The sequence below is a fragment of the Cyrtonyx montezumae genome, unplaced genomic scaffold (assembly GCF_038088225.1).
Source record: "Cyrtonyx montezumae isolate F1298 unplaced genomic scaffold, pur_monq_1.0 scaffold_1, whole genome shotgun sequence".
In the NCBI taxonomy this organism is placed as follows: domain Eukaryota; kingdom Metazoa; phylum Chordata; class Aves; order Galliformes; family Odontophoridae; genus Cyrtonyx; species Cyrtonyx montezumae.
In genome coordinates, this window is record NW_027071825.1 from 8,636,364 (window position 1) to 8,654,321 (window position 17,958).

General features: G+C 42.8%; 1 protein-coding gene across 2 annotated transcripts; it reads right to left on the reverse strand.

Annotated features, from left to right (window-relative positions):
* Positions 1-182: 182 nt before the first annotated feature.
* AKR1A1 (aldo-keto reductase family 1 member A1) lies at positions 183-17,865 on the reverse strand. Of its 2 annotated transcripts, none has more exons than XM_065739698.1 (9): positions 17,802-17,865; positions 14,817-14,911; positions 9,628-9,747; positions 8,035-8,186; positions 5,700-5,895; positions 4,911-5,110; positions 4,408-4,480; positions 3,399-3,485; positions 183-343 (listed from the first exon to the last, which is right to left on the reverse strand). In XM_065739698.1, the coding sequence occupies exons 2-9, from the start codon at positions 14,904-14,906 to the stop codon at positions 278-280; spliced, it is 984 nt and encodes a 327-aa protein (XP_065595770.1). In that variant the 5' UTR covers positions 14,907-14,911; positions 17,802-17,865; the 3' UTR covers positions 183-277. The 2 variants fall into 2 exon arrangements, with proteins under 2 accessions (XP_065595770.1, XP_065595762.1); XM_065739690.1 differs by lacking the exon at positions 17,802-17,865 and adding an exon at positions 15,859-15,958.
* Positions 17,866-17,958: the final 93 nt, after the last annotated feature.

Below are 17,958 nucleotides of genomic sequence, written 5' to 3' on the forward strand. Positions count from 1 at the left end.
ATTTGATGCTCCCCAGGGCAAGCTTGCAGTAATTGTAATAAATCCACAAACTGACATGGAAGCTACAGGATCTCCAGAAAGGTCAAGTAAAAGTAGTACACTCTAAGAAAACCTACTCAGGGGGAAAGGTTTTGTATAGATGGAGTGGGGCATGGTTTTTTTTGTTTGTTTGTTTTTGGGTGTTTGTTTTTTTTTTTACAAATTGTAGCACTAATTATTGAGTAGGAAAAGTATGCAAAGGAGGAGCATGTTATTCTAACACCTTGTTTTCTAGTAGTTAATAGGGATCATTGAAGGGATAGTGGGGGTGTCCAGCATCTCTTGGTACTGGCTTTCCATTCACCTGTAAAGTAAGCAGACAGACACATGTCAGAAAGATAAAAGATCCATTCTTTCTCTCATCCAATTTCTAATGGTTTCAATTTGTAAATCTTCATCTTCAAATATCTGGGAGATCTTGAGCTTAATCAAGAGCTGTTCCCTCTACTCTTAAGTCCTCTGAGCACTTCTAGAAAGAAATGTTGTTTGTAGCCCAAATCAGGAGTCTTTCTTCCAACTTCTTAGGCTTGAAGAACCAAATTAAGAATAGTTAAGCATTTTGCCTTGTAAATTTGCTGAATAAATGTTGAGTGTGCATGCTTCACTGCACTTTGTAGAAGTCAGCACCTTGGCCCTTCCTTTCATGACAGAGCTGATAGGCTGCCAATTTAACACGTGGATCATGCACTGAAACACTAATGTCACTGAACTCCTTTTAAACACACCTATTACAAGAACATTTTCATGACTAACTAGTTTTTCCAGCTGTAAAATGGGATTACTGAAACTAATGTTTGTTGATAATGAAACAAAGGTTTTGGGTGGCCCAGCACAGCCACAGCCACACAGAAGTCTCAGTTCCTATGTCCCAGCTCTAAGCACTCATACAAATTGCATGCCTAGCTGTATTAAGTCCACTGCAAAATACCCATTTATTAGGAGCTGGGGTAAAATCTTGCTCCTGTTCTGTAATGTTTGAGAAAATTTATGCAGCATCAGCAAGGAGATGCATCTCCACAGGTGAATAGCATCATTCAGCTAAAACTTATACTAAGCACATAATGGCAGAGTAGAAGTCATATTAGCCACGGTTAATTTTGATACATATGTAATTTTCATATTATAGATGTTGGATATCAAAATGTTATGGGGGCAGAGGCAATCACAGGTACTTTCAAATCAAGTATCCTCTAGCAAATCCCTCTGTTAGCTTTCAGAATAAATCCCACATTTCAAGGCAACGGGAATCCCTAGTTTACAAGGACTAGGGCAGTGATAAAATAGTCACGTGGGGGCACTCGAGAGCAGAAAACTAGGATGTTACCGTTTCATCTTTGGCTGGTGCTCTGTTGGTTATAATAAAATTAAGGTCACCCGAAGGCAGTATGTAAAACTGTGGACAAAACTATCTTCATCTTTTCCCATACGATCCTGAGAGCAAACATCTACAGTTCCTAGAATTCACATTTCTTATCTCTCCCGCCTCCTCCCGCCCCAGTTTCTTTCCCTTGCATATTTTCCCTTTGTGGATCAGTTCTTCAGGTATCTATTCTCTTCAGCAGCATGTCAAAACAGCAGCTGCCAGAAGCAGCACTGCATACAGCTGTTTCCAGACTACCCCAGGAATCTGAAGGACAAAGGGGAATAAATGAGCAGCAAACACCACAGATCAACAGGAGCTGACTACCAGAGAGGGACAGATTGTGTGTACACCACCACCTCTCCTCCTGTCCTGGCTTGCTACTCATTCAGTTTTGCTTATGTACATTTCTTAGCCTGTGTTTCAAAAAGTTTTGATGTCAGGCTAATACCAGGTATGGCTGAACGATTTCCAGCCTCTATCTAGATAATCATCTGTTAAAATGTAAAACATCTTAAACTGCCTGCATGCAGTATAACAGATTCACAGCAGACTTAGAGCAAAACAAGATGGAGAGGAGCAGCACAGCCATGAAACCTTGTGGTTATATACCAGCAAGGTAAAGCAAGGGAAAACTGTCCCATCAGTTCTGACACTGCCACATCACGCTTTGAAATCCAGACACCATAAATTAGGTTCATAAAGGAGACAGGCATGAAAGCTTAGACAGGCATTTTAATTCACAGATGATGAAAATTCTTTCTGATACGCCTGGAAGGGATGGGCCGGAGACAAAAGGTTCCACTAGAGATCCTACAGCTACTGTAACGTTTTACTTCTCATCTCGCTTCTTCCTGTCTGATTATCTGTCGGTGTGGCAATATCTTTGAAGCCCAGCTGCATCATACACTTTTATCTAGCTCAATGGGCTAGCACTTTGAACTGTATTTCATCTCCTCTCTGCGTGTCATCGATCTGATCACATCTCCCAGGTAACAAAAGCATTGTCCATGGATAGTCCCAGCCAGGCTATGTTCCAAATGTATTTTGCAGCTTTGTTACCAAAACAACTTTGCAGCACAAGTAGGAAAACACTTGAAAGAAACATACTGTCAGCAGCACGTGTGTTTGTCACTACCACATTCACACATGAGCAGCTAAGCTGGCAGTCTGGTGTACAAACTCTTAACCCATAAGCAAAGAGAGAATTCTGATTGCAGGGATGTGGGAATTTCTATTTACGCACACAGACTGAAGTAGCCCTACAGTTAAAAGCACAGCCTCAAAGCTCTCAGAAGCCCTAGCACTGCAGTGAAAGATGTAACAAGTATCTGTCTACTCTTGATTCATAACCATCACTCACCAGAAATTCACACTTTATCTTTTAAACTTGTTAGTTACCGACCTGCTCCCAAGCTCTTGGGAAACCTCAATGATAAATCGCACAGAAATGCTTCCTCCAAAATGTTCCTATACTCTAAAGCATTGCTGATGATGCAAAAAGGTGCAGCTAATGGATTTGTCAAGAAAAATAACACAACCTAAGTTAAACTGCTTATGTTGGAGGACAATCATTATGTGTTGAAAGGGGACATCCAGCAGGGTGGAGTGAACAGTTCCCTCATGTGAGTGATAGCACCTGGACTTCTCACTGAACTTGGAGCTTTATGGTAAAAAGCACATGGGGACAATTAGAAAAAGGAGTCACTCTGGAAGAGCTACTTCTTGTGCTTGAGAAGAGCAGATCAGCACTGAATTTGGGAAGGTTTGAAGCAGGAAGGGACTCTGGCTAAAAGCCCACCGGAACCAGGAGAAAAAAAATTCAGAAAGCTGCCTTTTTTTCCACCCATCTCCTGAAAAATTATTTCAGCTTAGGTATCCTAAAAAGAGGTAGTGCTCTGACTCATACACAGTTCTGATGAGATACAGAAAAACTACAGAAAACCCACGCTGTGGCCACATGCACATCATCAAAACTATTAAAATGTGTGGATTTTACCGTAAGCATTGGGACAATGTAACGCCAGTTTTTATTCAGGCTTCCAATGTGGCTCATCTCCTCTTCTGTGAGACTGAAATCGAACACCTAAGAACAAAAGCAAGAGGCTTAGTTCAGTACCCATAGCTTTTCATATTGAATTCTGTTGAGCTCTGCCTCTTGGTTTTGTTTCCTTTATAAGCCACAAACACCCCCTTGGGTCATGAATTTCTGCAGAGTGAAATTCTACTCCTCAGTAATCCAGGACAGAAGTATCAGCAGCAGTGACCCTACACGTTGAACTATTTTAGCATTTAATTTCAGGTGACAGTAAAAAAAAAAGCCCAGAGAGGCAACAGACACACTCACAATTAATTAAGCTGCATTTGCATAATGTTTCTTTTTTATTTTCAAAAAAGAAGACCTGTGGTCCAGTTGCAAGGTCCTAATGTTAAAACCCAAGTAGAAGTACTGCCAGTTGTCATATTTCAAATGTCTTCAGAATCTTTGACTCTGCTAAAACAGAAGAAACTGACACACAACCCTGAACAATGGAAGTTCTGCATCTGTAAAAACCCCAGCTCCTGGCAGCATTAGTGTTCTGTTTATAAAAATGAAGCTGCAAATAAATAAATTTTACTGGAAACACTGAAACAAAGTGTTTCCAGTAAAGCTACATCTCAGACTTTGGTTTAATGGGAGTAACAGTTGCAGAAACAAGTTCTTGCTTAAAAACGAGCATGCAGCCTGGCGGTCTGTCTGATTAAGGGCTGAAAAAAAGATCACAGGAGGTGATTCAGAGACCCACTGAACCACTGCGAGTCAGTCTTCATATAATTCCTGCACACACATGCACACTGCTGCCTGCAACTTTTTGTTTTGCAGTCATCTTTAACTTCCCTCCTGTGCACGTGCATACATAGACAGGTATGAAGCAAGTGCCTCAGACTGTGGGTGCTGAAGGAGCAGCACAGTACGTTACTCACATGAAAGGACGCTGCAGAAACTCCCCGTGTCCATCTGAGCTTACCTGGAGATTCTGCAGGATGCGAGCAGGAGTGACGCTCTTGGGAATGGCAACCACTTTACGCTGCGCTTGCCATCTGTTGAGAGGGAAGAGAGAGATTTTCTGTGCATGCTGCCCAAGAATCCTGACATTTCTTTTGGTTCAACAATTATATATGGCAGCAGAGATGCCATTTATGGTTTCAACAAACAAAATACCCCAAAGGAGACTAGCGCAGCGCCGTATTGGGATGTAGTCTGTCCAAGCTCAAGGTAAGTCCCTCCCACAATTCCCTTTCCTCAGAGCTCTTTTAAATGCAGTAGCAAGAGCTCTAAGGTTCAAGCAACTGGCCACATGAAAATCTAAAACGAGCACCAATCGGGTTTGCTTTTGGCACTGATTCTAACTCTCCACTTTATAGGGGGAAAAGCACACATCTTATCCTAAGGTAGATGTCTTCAAGCTTGTATATTCTGCTTTATTTAAGGCCAGCTCCCAGATGCTGCCCTCTCTCAAATGTTCTGTACCTGAGGATGATCTGTGCAGGTGACTTCTTGTATTTTTCTGCCAGTTTTTTGATCCCAGGCTCCTCTAGAAGCACGGGCTCGTCTGGGTGTTTCCACATGCGATCAGGAGAACCAAGGGGACTGTAGGCAGTAACAACCAGTCCTCGTTTCTGGCAGTGAGCGATCAGCTCGTTCTGAGCTAGGTAAGGATGACATTCTACCTATTAAAATGACACACACAGAATGGCCAAAGGAAAATTATCAACACAGAGCTCTAAACAGGAGGTGAAAAGCCAAGCAGAATCAAGCACAGGAGGTCACTGCAGGTTCTGGAAAACCTTATGAAGCTGTAACTTACTACAATGAAAATGAAAAACTGCATGGTAGCCTAAGATTATAGTAAAAGGAAAACAGATTGCTTAATCTTAGAGTGCAGGATTTATCTCCGTGTATCCAACAGATCATCCAACAAGCAAGGGGAATCCCTATAGGAGGGATTTAAATTAGTCCCTCAATCTTTTTAGTCCTGTAGAATAAAACTGATCCTCACAGGGAAGAAGCAAACTCTTCTGCAGAAGTGTCGTCAACTAAATAGGTGTAAATGGCCATAAGCATGGATACAGGCCTTTTCCCCACTCAATTAATCTGTCTGGAAAGACACCCTCCGTGTGCCTGCTCCTGCATGCATGGATATACTCCTCCTTGTACATCAGAAGCTGCACTCCTTGTGCTAAACACGCAGCACTGGTTTTCTTGGCTCCCATGGAAAGCCAGGAAGGTATACCTCCTCCTCTCCTTTATTCACCTTACCTGGAGCACAGCTGGTTTGACCGTAGCCACGCTTAATACATCATCAATCTGACGACTATTGAAGTTTGACAGCCCAATGGCTTTTGCAAGACCTTTTTCTACCAGCTTCTCCATAGCCTTCCAGGTATCCTTATAATCAGTGTAATCGTAACGCATCGTGCCATCGGGATTCTTTGGGAAGAGGTTGTCCCCTCGTCTGCAGCATCAAAGCCAAAGTATGAGTACATAAAGCACGTGATTTCTATTATATTAGTTCTTGACTAAAAGAAACTTTCTTCTAAGTACTCTTAAGAGTACTTAAGCTCATGCACAGTTTGGAAGCTAGAGTACGAACAGCACATTTCTCCTTGAATTCCACAGTGAAGACTTAGCCTACAAGAAATTACTTTACACACAGTTTTCCCCATGTAAACTTGCTATATAGTACTTGAAATCTCTTACCTATAGTGCACTGCTTGCCTATAGTGACTACACAAAAACGATCAGCCACTGTATGTGTAACAATAGCCCTTTGATCCAAGCAGAACAGTTGATTAGAGCTGCAACCCAGAAAGTAGCTTGGTTGTTCAGTTTGTTTTTGAGGGAGGACTGATGGTCTATTTGGAGCTGTTACCAAAGGGATCTTGGTTTAAAAGCTACATAGCAGAGACTGCATGCGAAGTAGTCTGGCTTTCCCACTCTCTTTGGGTTCTGCAGCAGTGTCAGCACTGGGTACAAGCTCTGGTTTTCAGAGAAGTCTAAACATGTACGTGTTGCTTATAAGACGGGTGTGTTTCCAGTTAGTCATACCAACTCACTTAATAAAACAAAAGACAAACCAACTAACCGCCCAAAGCCACACATGGGAAGAAGCTGGTTATGTCAGGTGACACCAGCACACTACTTAAGGGCTGTGAGTAGTCCCTGAGCAGCTCAAGCTTGGAGAGGTGCCAGTGAGTCCTCCAGAAGAGCACTGCCTCGTTGCCACTGCAGAACACTGCTAGCCCAGATCTTGGAGACTGTCTTACGTTGCTGTAGCTGAACAGTGAATGCAGTGCAGGGTAACAGCAGCTGGGGACACTGTTCTTGTGCACATCATTTTTGTTTGTACATTTATCCACTTGAAAATCATATGAGCTCTGAACCTTGAAAAGCAGCCTCATATGTCAAGAGGAGAAAAACGAATCTCTCACTTAGTATATGAGACCTAGGGTGCAGCAATTCTCATCTGGAAGTCCATTTTAATTTTCATTTAAATCTAATATCTTCTGCACAGATTCCCAGTACAGCAGGCTTTGCAGGTAATCAGGCACTAAAACAGTACAAGTAGAGCTAATGGAAAACAGAGTTAACTTTTACCAATGAGAAAGGGTAAAGAAACATCAGTTTTGCAACAACAGCAGCAGTTGAAATAATAATACCTAAATAGATTTTATTATTTGTGTTCCATGTTATTATCAAAGCAATGTTTAAATGTTTTTGTCCAAGCTTCTGTAAAACAAACCTATTTCAAAACGGGGAAATTTTAACAGCAGTTCTTCCTCTAAACCTGCTCTGCTTAAAAACACTTCCTCATTCTGTTGTGATGAGGGATACATTTAAAACCGGAGTGTCTTTCATGAATGTCATGTGGTTTGAAAAAGTCAGTTCAGACGACAAGAAGGGGAAAAGTGTTTTAAGTTTCTAGAACAGGATGAAGCCCCTCTGCGTCTGACAGGGTTTCCCCTGGTGAGCGAAGTGACTGCAAACTGCTGCTCAGGAGATTTTTTTTCCTCTTCTTTTTACTAATTGTTGTAACAGGGGAAAAAGAAAAACAGCATCCATGACTACAAGAAAACAAAGCAATGACCACTGCTTCTGGCAGGATTGTAGGATACACAGAACTAGCATTAAATTCCCCCGATTTCCTCAAATCTCAGAATGACTGCAATTCAAGTGACGTAAGAGGTCATTTTCATTTCCTTCTCATACAGACATCACCATGACGCTGCATGTGCTCAGCAGTCCAAGTACAGTTAATAACTATCAGTGAAAAGTGCTGTCTTCTTTACAAAGTACTTTGTTTCCATTTCAAAGATAAGTGCAACAAATTCCCAGCCAACTCGAAGAAGAAAAATTAAATAGGAGCAATAGTTTTAGTGAATGAATGCACCCAATATGAATGAATGCACTGGTTTCAGGTAGAGGGGTCTGTATCAGTCTGCTGGACTACACTAGAAATGACCATAAGAACATCCTGCATGCAGCCTACACTGGAAGAAAGTCTCAGCTCCAGAAGAAGCCCCTTAGGACATAAAACCAACCACTTATGTAAGTGGGGCTTCTGCATCCTGCGCCCTTTCCAGGCAGAACTTACTCAAAGGCATGGGGCCAGTGCATGAGGTACAGATCCAGGTAATCCAGTTTTAAATCTCCAAGTGTTTTTCTTAGTGCTGGCTCAACATCTTCTGGGTGGTGCTTGGTATTCCAGAGCTTTGATGTTACAAACAGGTCCTCCCTTTTAATAACCTTTAAGAAAGGGAGGAGAGAACAATTTACTGGAGAGAGCTCAGAATGCAATTTCCCAAATATCTTTAGAACAAAGGAAATAATTTCAGTTTAAAAATAAATAAGTTAACACAGGGAACCTACAAGTTAAACCTTTCAAAATGTGCTAGATGGAGAACAAGAGAAGCACACACATACACTGACGATCCTAAAATGCACCCAACACTTAGCAATGCCCTGAAACAACAAAACAACCTTCCCACACTTCCCCAAGCAAATTCAAGGGTTAAAGCCACTACTCAGCGTAAGTGGCAAAACAAAAGATTACCTGGTTTATTCATATGCATGTTTTGCAATTTTTGTTAAACAATTCACTTGGTCAAGGCACAAAAAGCTAACTTGCTGTGTTCATCACATATTGGAAGGATAAGACCCAGAAATGAACCAAATAGAAATCTGGGTATTTAGGAAGTACAAAATGTGAAACGGGGATCGTGTTAGACACACTGAAGTCATCAGAAGGCATTTCCTATTGATCTGTATAGTACCAAATTTCACTCAGGTCTATAGTTTATAGGAGCTGGAACGCTTAATCCCTTTGTTTCTCTCCTGCCATTCAGTTACTTGTGGGTCACAGATCAGCTGTTGTGTTCAACAAAAAAACGTTCTAAAAACTCTTAAGTTAGTTAGCCAATACAGACTGAGTAAGAATAGTCCTATGCTTCTCTATATTAGTTGCCAGTATCGAAAGGGTGCGAAGGAATCCCTGGGGCAAGCTGAAAACAGCTTCTCTGCAGCTAAGCACCTAACAAAGAGATTGCCCTACAGCAAAGGGCAGAAGACCAGAGAAGAAGAAACATGAGAACTTCCATTCCAGGGGCTCTGAGGCCATATGCATAGTTCTGGCCCCTCCAGGGAACAAGAGCAAGTGGATGACTTGAAGATTTCACCTGAGGTAATTCACAGGAATGTCAGTTACATTCCATTAAGGCCATGAACCCTCAATGCAGGCCCTAAAGTCAGTTACCAACCCTTCAAATGCATTCAAAAAATCAGAAGTCACTGATTCTGTTGCAGCCACCCAGCACTGCACACCATTCTGGGCTGGCAAACTAGAGTAAATTCTCTCACATTTTCTATTATAACTATCAATCCTGGCAACCTCTATTTTTCGCACACACAAATTAGGCCAATGGATGCAGAGCTGTTTATCTGGGAATTCAAAAAAGGCATCTTCCCTAAGCTTGCATGTAGGTATTGCAGACAATCATTCCTCCTCCTGACAGCCAGGATAATTCCAGAGGGGTGAAAATCCTCTTTCATGCCTGCCCCTAGTTAATAACAAACAGCTTGGACAGACCAGAAGGAAAAGCCACAGGCATTAACTTCACAGTGTACATTCAGGTCACATCTGTAAAGTTCAATACAACACACAGTCAGCATGGGGTTCTTGTGTTTTTACCTTGGTGGGCCCAAGGCATTCCTGGAAAGCATCGCCGATCTCTGCTTCATTGCTGTAAGCTGCTGCACAATCGATGTGGCGATAACCCACACTCAGGGCATACTTCACTGCTTCTTTCACCTGTAATCACAGATTACCAGATGCAATTCTCAGTGGAAAGGAACACAACTGAAAAAAAAATGCTAAGGACTTCATGAAGAACACTACCAAAGTGCAGAGCTACAGAAGCTCAGGAGATCCAAGGAGAGTAGGTAACAGTCCCCTATGGATCAGGTGCTAGCAGACACTCCCAAGAGCAATGTGAAAATGGACCATGCAGGCCAAGCACGGAAGAACTCACTACACAGAATGGAAATTCATTCTTAGCTATAGTTGCCACACTTTTTTTAAATTTCAGAAGAGCTGAAAGAAGCAACTTTCAAATAAAAATGCAGCAAGGCAATCTCAGTGGAACTAACTGGCCAGTCAATCAGTGTTAGCCAAGCTTGAAAGATACAACCTCTCCCCTAGTAAAAGAAAAGCCAGGTTTCCAATTTCGTAATTTCCAGAGATCAGGTTTGGTTCAACTATTTACATTTCATTTTTAAGATAAGGCTACTTTATGGCACATTATTCTTTCATGTCTCGTTCTCACTGATTGTGTAAGAGCAGTCACCATACTGGTGGTTATTAACCCATGCCCTGCAGGGATCTGCTGGTGCTCAGTTTCACATTTGGCTGTACACACTTCTGATGAAGGAGGTGCTGCCAACAGCCAGAATGGCTGGAACCAAAGCACCACACTTTGCATGTGTTTCTGCTGTTGCACAAGGACAACGCACGTAGTCACATGCTGGCATTAGATATGGGGCAAGACTAGAAACCAGAGGGAAACAGAAAGGCATCGCTTCCAAGATGCTTAAGTGGCCTTTGAATAGAGGTTTTCAATAAAGATTTTAAATAACTGATAGGATAACAATGAAGAAATTAGTCTGGTAACACCCATCTCCCTTTAAGTAGATGGAGCATTAAGTCAAGTCCATTCTATTTTATTTCTAGTGATCGGTACACACATCTCTCTTCACCTCTTTTGTGCTACAGTCAGAGCACACCTCTGTACATGGACTTCTATATACTGCTCTTCCCCAACTTGTCTTACAGGGCTGATGGAGATAAGTTGCTCTTTGTCTGAGGTTTGATGCAACAGGGCCCTGATCTCATTAAAAAACATTAAAAACATGTCAACAAGGGCTAGAGACTGATTTCTTTCACCTCAAGTACCAGCATTTTCAATTTTAAAGCAAACAAAATGTCTAAAACCAATCAGAGATTCTTGCTTTCAGCTGCTACCAAAAAAGGGGGAGTGAAATGTGAAAGAGGCCTCTCTCTTCTACTGGTGAATTTAATTTGCTTTTCCTGTTAAGAACTGCAGTAAAAGCAGACACAGGATATTCTGACTACATTCTTTGGCAATATGAGAGGAAAACTGGAACTTAAACTAGTTGCCCTTAGCCAGAATGACAAAGCACTTCTATTACAACAGTGAAATCAGCTCTTCCTTTCCCTAGCAGGATGGTATTTACAGCCCTTCTTTCACTTTGAGGTTTCTCAGAAAGTCACTGGGAAGTCAAGGTCATAAGGACTCTGAAATCACCTGGAACAGACTGAAGGCTTTTAAGGCTGAATATCCACCCTCCAAAGAGGTGGAAGTTGAGGGGGAGAAGTACGCTCTGTTTAATTTTGGGGTGTGCCCACCCCTCCTTTTTGCTAGCAAAAACGGAAGGGAAACCAGCATGGAGTTTTTCTGAACTGATCTCCCATTTCCTCTATAGAGATATTTTTTTATTATTATTTCATAAATCTGAGCAGGCACAAAGTTTTCTATAAAACTTTATGGCACCACTTGCAGAAAACCAGGGATAAGGCCCTCCAAACATACCTCTGGAACATTATAAAAGCAGAGGCCATATTTAAGTATCAGCGTTTCATATATTTCTAGCATTGAAAAACTAAGACCAATCACTAAACTACGGTTTGGATCTGGGCACAATTTTAACTTGGGTAAACTCAGCCTGCTAAGACATTCCAGTCTGAGCTGAGAGATCCTGTTCCATGCAAAAGGCAAATAATCAAGAGCAAGATGTACAAATAAGAATTTCCTTGAGGCAGTTAACTCTAACAGAAGGATGCAAGTGTAAGAAGAGTACTTTGTTTCAAGAGCAGTTTTTGTATTTTTGCTATTATGTTCAGGCAAGTACATGCATTTCCTGGGGTGGGGAAGACTCAGCATTAGTTAAGAGATTCAAATGCCTCAGGATATTTTGTGCTGTATGGTAATAACAGCCTTCCAGCTTTTCTTTAGTGCAGCCTGTGGAAGGAGCAATTACTGAATTCATTTTTCTTCCATTGGTCGAGTTGAATCAGACAGCTTAAGTGAAAACAGATCATCAGGCCACGTGATATTTAGATGCAGCATGACCAAATCATTTGCTGTTAAGGAAGGAACTCAGACCACCATATGAATGGTAACCTGCAGTTAATGTTCCCCAAAGCAATGAGTTACGCCTGCTATCCTTCAGATGCTTAATTCAAGTTCTTCCCTTAATATATTCCAGTGGTAGTGAATTTGTGCTCCCATATGCAGGATTCTCTAGATGACATGGCAGGGTTTTCAGGACCTAAGCCATCTCCTCCACAGCTGCGGTGCTGTCACAAGACACCCAGCCTGACTGGATTTCTTAGGTACACATTTCCTCTTCTGGCTTTCCTGAATGTTGGTGCAGAAATACAGCCTCCCTCAGCCCCATGTCTCCTGTCCCAGCAGAGCCAGCCTCTGTCACAGCATATGAGACAGTTCCATCCTCCAGGCTGGAAGCGTGGGTCACTTGTGAAAAGTTCATGCCACTAATATTCCTGATGCTTGTCTGAAAGGACATGTCTTTGGAAACATTCATGCTACTGCTCAGAAGCTTCTGTATGTATTCACTTCCACACAGTAGCCCTCCATCACGTTCCTATGGTAACATCTAAAACAAATTTCTCTTCTTAGCCTTTGATCATGTAAAGCAAAAAACATAATGATATTCTAAATTATCTCCCAAGCTGGGCTTAGATTCAGTAATTCTCTTTTCCCTCTGCATTCACCTCTTATGAAACGGGAGCTGCAATAGTACCTTTGCCCTGGACTGCTGAGATCTGGCTTCAAGTCAAAGGATTGTTTAGGATCAGGAATAATAAAGACAATGATAAAGAAATTATTCAAGAGAGTAAGGTCAAGACTGAAAAACAGTTTTGCAAGGAAAATAACTGCAACCTGAAAAATATTTACCTGAAATAGTTTAAAAGCAATCTAATTCCACTCTTGCTCCTAATTAAGCCCTTGTACAAAAGGGATTTTGATAAATAGCCTGTGTTTGGGAAGTGACTGCATTGAATACAATCAGTGATTATTCTTCTGCCTGTGTGGGTCTTTGGCCCTTGGTCTTTAATTCACAATTATAGTTACTCTCCCTGAACTACATCGTGCCCTTTTAAAAGTAAATAATTTGCACGCTCTGCCAAATTGCTACTATGCCTCTGAATCTGATAAATCTCCATTAAAAATGAAATGGGTGCAAACAACTTCCAAGAGTGATAAACAGGAACTTATTTAATCCATAGGAATAGCAGCATCTTGTAACACTGGCTGTTTTAATACACTTGCTAGATTGTGCCTTCAATACATTTGAGGAACGTGTCTTTGAAGACAGCAGTTGTTCCACAGGTGTGATCCCTGCTGACTTCCATAGGACCCCATGTAGATTTATGTAGCAGATCCCTGCTGGGTTCAGGTGCTGGCAGTGCTGCTTGTGATGGCAAAATCTACCTATAGGTAGATATAGGAGATAGATTTATATTATGCACAAGCAGGATCCTTCTTGGTTGTAAGCCTGCACTTTCCTCAGGACAGTTAGTGCACAAAGGAACAGGATGATATTTTGTTTGTCTAGTTTCAGGCATTTGTTTTAGTACAATGCATATTAAAGTACCTTGGGTCTGCAGAAAGTCATCCACTATGTTCCTGCTCACTAATAAATGTAATGCAGCTGATGTGACAGAGCTGAACGTTCACCCTCGTCCTCTTTTAGCAAGCTGACAGAGCCCTCACTGCCTTGGCTTCCACATCAGTACAGAGCTCCTGTCCTGACAATTGTTCAGGCAGGAAACCTAATAAGATGACAACTCTGAATAGGTGTAGTTTTTATAGCTTGTTTCCCACCTTTTCCTCCAGCTGGCAAGAAAGAATAGCACAAGGGGTCAACTCAAGAAAGGTTTTTTTAAACTTTCCATTTCAGTCACAAGCAGGGTTTCACCTGACTTACTCCTGTAACTATCATGAAGCGAACACAGAAGTATAAGCAAGATAGATGTTTACTGACATGCAGCGGTACACAAAGTCCAAAAGGCATTAAAATAAGAGTACCAATTAAGAAATCTGCCCAACATGATAACACTCCTGCCGGACACTTGAGTATACCTGCTGTGAAAGGCAAGGTCTGCCCTCGGGAATTTATCTTTTAACTAAATTAAAAAGAAAGGAAAAGACAGACAAGGGAAAGTATTACAGCAGGAGGCACAGTCCATAGCATGCAAACATTCCCACTGACACTGCAGTAAAACACAGAACTGTTTCCAGGTCTGCCATTTGCCATGTCATTGGATTTAGAAACAGAGTGACTCTAATGACACATTAGCCTTTGTGGCCTAAAAGCAAGGTGACCCAAACGAGTTTTGAGTTTTGCTGCTAAACACAGGCAGACCACAGGAATAAGACTTATTACAACAGCTAGAGCTCTTGCCTCCCAGAATAATCCTTTCAACTGAGTCACCAGATCAAGCCAGAGGGATGCCTGGTCAGACTGGCAGCCTGAGGATTACAGAGTCAGGCACCATATTATAACTACAGCATTAATTGGTTTCTTTCTGGATTCATCTCCCAGTGCACCACTGCCTGAGGTCTGGTTTAATGAGTCTTAAGGGATCCACTACTGCTGCTGCTGTTGTCTTAAAGCCTCATTAATGCATCTCAGTCATGCTTCTGTGGACATATGGCTAAACCCATGCAAGTGGAAGAACCAGGTCTCAGATCCAGGATCTTCAAAAGAGGTGTACAAAATGCAAATAGTAGGTGAGAGCACATGACAATAACGTGTGGTTTGTTCCCTACTTACTTGGCCAGGTTCACTTTTCCAGGTTCCCAGTCCTATGAGAGGGATCTTCTGCCCATTGTAGAGCGCAACAAAGTCACCTCCTGCAGACATTTTCACTTGAAGAAGAAAAAGAGCAAACTGAGTCTTTGCAGTAATTCAATAGAATATAAAAAATGTCCTATGCAAGAGTAAACAAATAAAATCACAGAGGTCTTGATAATGCTTTAGTTATTATGCTGGAACAAAGCTGAAGCAAGGTCTTTACAACTTCTAGTGGTACAAACCAGATCTATAAACTTATTGCTATAAAAAAGACCAAAAATACTCTTTCTCTCCTCTTCCCTATTTAATTTTTCACAGTGCACAGCAGTAAGTCTTCTCAGACTTGAGAAGTACCTAAAGAAGCTGCCTGAAATAACTTACAGTCTTTCCCTTTCAAATCAGCAGTAAGCACTGATGAGATAGAAAGAAGCAAGTCCTAAGGACTCATGCACAAAGTCTGTCTCTCTTACCAACTCCCTGCTGGCTGACTTAGGAACCAAGCTCTAATTACTGCTGCAGCTGGGGATAAACACACATTTTTAAGTGATTCTGACATAGCAATATAAACAGCCATGTGCAAAATAGCAGTAGGTCTTTATGTATTTGTACGTTTTAAACCCCAAAATGACTTTGTTGTCCTGCTCTTTTCTGTCTCCTCGCTCATTTGGTAAGGGATGCTATCTTTTAAAGAGCTGAAAGGTCTCCTGTTCCCATACTGTATAAATCTGTACGTGGACTCGGCTGGCAATTTGAGAACAAGAACTCAACTTGCATAAAATGCAGTTCAAGCACGGACAATATAACAACTACTATTGCTATCACAGAAGGTGATAGTAATACTGATTTATCACGAATTCACAGAGGAGTAGCATTCTTCTATTACTAAAGGGAGAATGCAAACATACTGTGCAGGGTAAATGTCACTTTGGGCTCGGGCTTCCCGCATGCTTAACACCAGGATATGCATGCATTTTCCACATGAAATCCAACAGAACACAGCCCCAGGAGGACCTTTCATTACCTGTTGCTGGCTTTATAGCTGCCACAGACAGTAATCTGCTCATAGATTTTATCAAAGAGGAAGCTTTTACACTGTGTCCCAACATCCTCCCAATCTATCTTTCTGGGCGAACTGTTAAAAACAAACCACATTCAGGATGAGCTCCAAAGCCAGCCAGCTGACTTCAGCAGAAGACAGGGAAGTTACTCCCCAAGTTTAGCTGTGTCCAAACTCATGAATGTTATTTCCTTAAAAACACACACACACAAGAACAAGAGCGGAAGGCGATGCTGGCTAAAAGGCTGACTATGCAGGAGGAATGTCTGTTTTCAAAGTAAAGCCTTCACACAGAATGCTGCCCCAAAACAGCTCTTCTCCATAGTGCTGTTACCTTCTTTCTCTTACAAATAAGTACCTACTGATGGATACGGTCACACAGGGAGTTTGTCTTTTCAATTTGTCACTTAGCTTCTCAAGCCACGTTTTTTGAGATGGAGGTCCAGCATTGTTAGCCTGAGTAGGTCTGGACTCATGCAGCACTGTACCTCACACACAATGTGGCCTTCGTGTCTGTGCTGTGCACATCTCACAGCTGCAGGATATGCTCTTCAGAACGGAGCATTGTGCAGGCAGCTCCCACTTGGTACCTGTCATTATGCCACCTGCACATCCTTGCCTTTATCTAACAGAGCGGGAAATTCTCATGTGAACGTCTTCTTGTTTGGCAGTAAAAGTGATGAGTAGAGTTGTTATCTTCTATGAGAGTCCTGTAACAGCTCCAGTGAGCAAAACAATGGGCCTACACAGCACGCCACACGTGCCACAGACAGCTGCCTGATGCTGTGCCACTCAGGGTCCCCAGCACATGAAGGGATATCTGATTACCCACATGATTTGACTTCTTTATAGGGCTAGCTACAATAAATAGCATTTGAGATGCTACTCTGCTGAGTCTAAGTGCCTTTCCTACTGGGACTGTAATGGCCCAGCACCTTCTGATGCGGAACAGTCAGACTAATCATTCTGGATTTGCACTAAGATACATTCAGCCCGAATGATGGTGTAAAGGCAGTCACCAAACTGCTGGTGTATATCTGTTTTTGGGGAGGGGCTGTAGAAAAGTCAGAATAGGACACCAAACATTCTCTCCCGAAGATCTGAGCAGCAGTTTTGTCACCAGCTGTGTGCAGCTGGGTACCTGGATTAAGCTGCCTACGTGATTCTTGACATCATGCAATGAAACCAAAGCCTGGGGGCTTTTCACGTTCAAGTTTCTCTATAACACAATATACCAGGCATGTGCTTCACACTGCCATGTTATGCAATCATCTTAGATGCAGCACTTCGGCCCAGAAGACAAGGTGCACGCGTTTAATCTCTAACTAGCATCAGTGCGTGCTGTGGGAACCATCTCACCTCATGTAATAGCGTTGTACAGTAACACTGCAAGGAGAGCAGAGCTACGGGCTCGGGAAACGCTAGCAGAAAACACTCATTAATAGTTTCCGCTCAGATTCTTCCCCTAACGAGGAGACGCAAAGTGTCCGTGACCTGCTGTCAATCTGATCATTAAAAAGCAGCAATGCTCGTTTAAGAAGGAACACATGTAAACACACAAAAAAAGGAGATACTGATACAAGTGAGATATGGCTTCAACATCACTCATCTCTCCTACTCCCACGGAAGAGTAAAGCTCGCAATAACTCCAAGGAACGCGCAAACTGCGCCCACCCATCCACCCGCAGCCACAGCTCGCCGTTCAGCAAAGCGACGAGCCCTCCGCCAGCTGAACGCACACAGGCGCGTACCGCAGCAGCAGCGCACACGGATGTATCTCGCGAAAACCGCAGAACAGTCCCCGGCACCGCCCCGCTGTGCCCCGCCGGGCCGGGCTGAGCCCCGCGCTCGGCTCCCCCGCAGCTCTTCCCCTCGGGGCAGCGCCGGGAGCGGCGGGACGCACTCACCCGCACCGCCACGCACGCACGCTGTGCCGCCCGCTCGGCCGCCGCCGCTCTGCGTTTCCGCTTCCGGCCGCCAGCGGGCAGCGCGGCGGTGCGCGGGGCTGCGGGCAGCGAGCCGAGCGCCGCAGGCGGACGGGGCTGGGACTCCGCTCTCACGTAC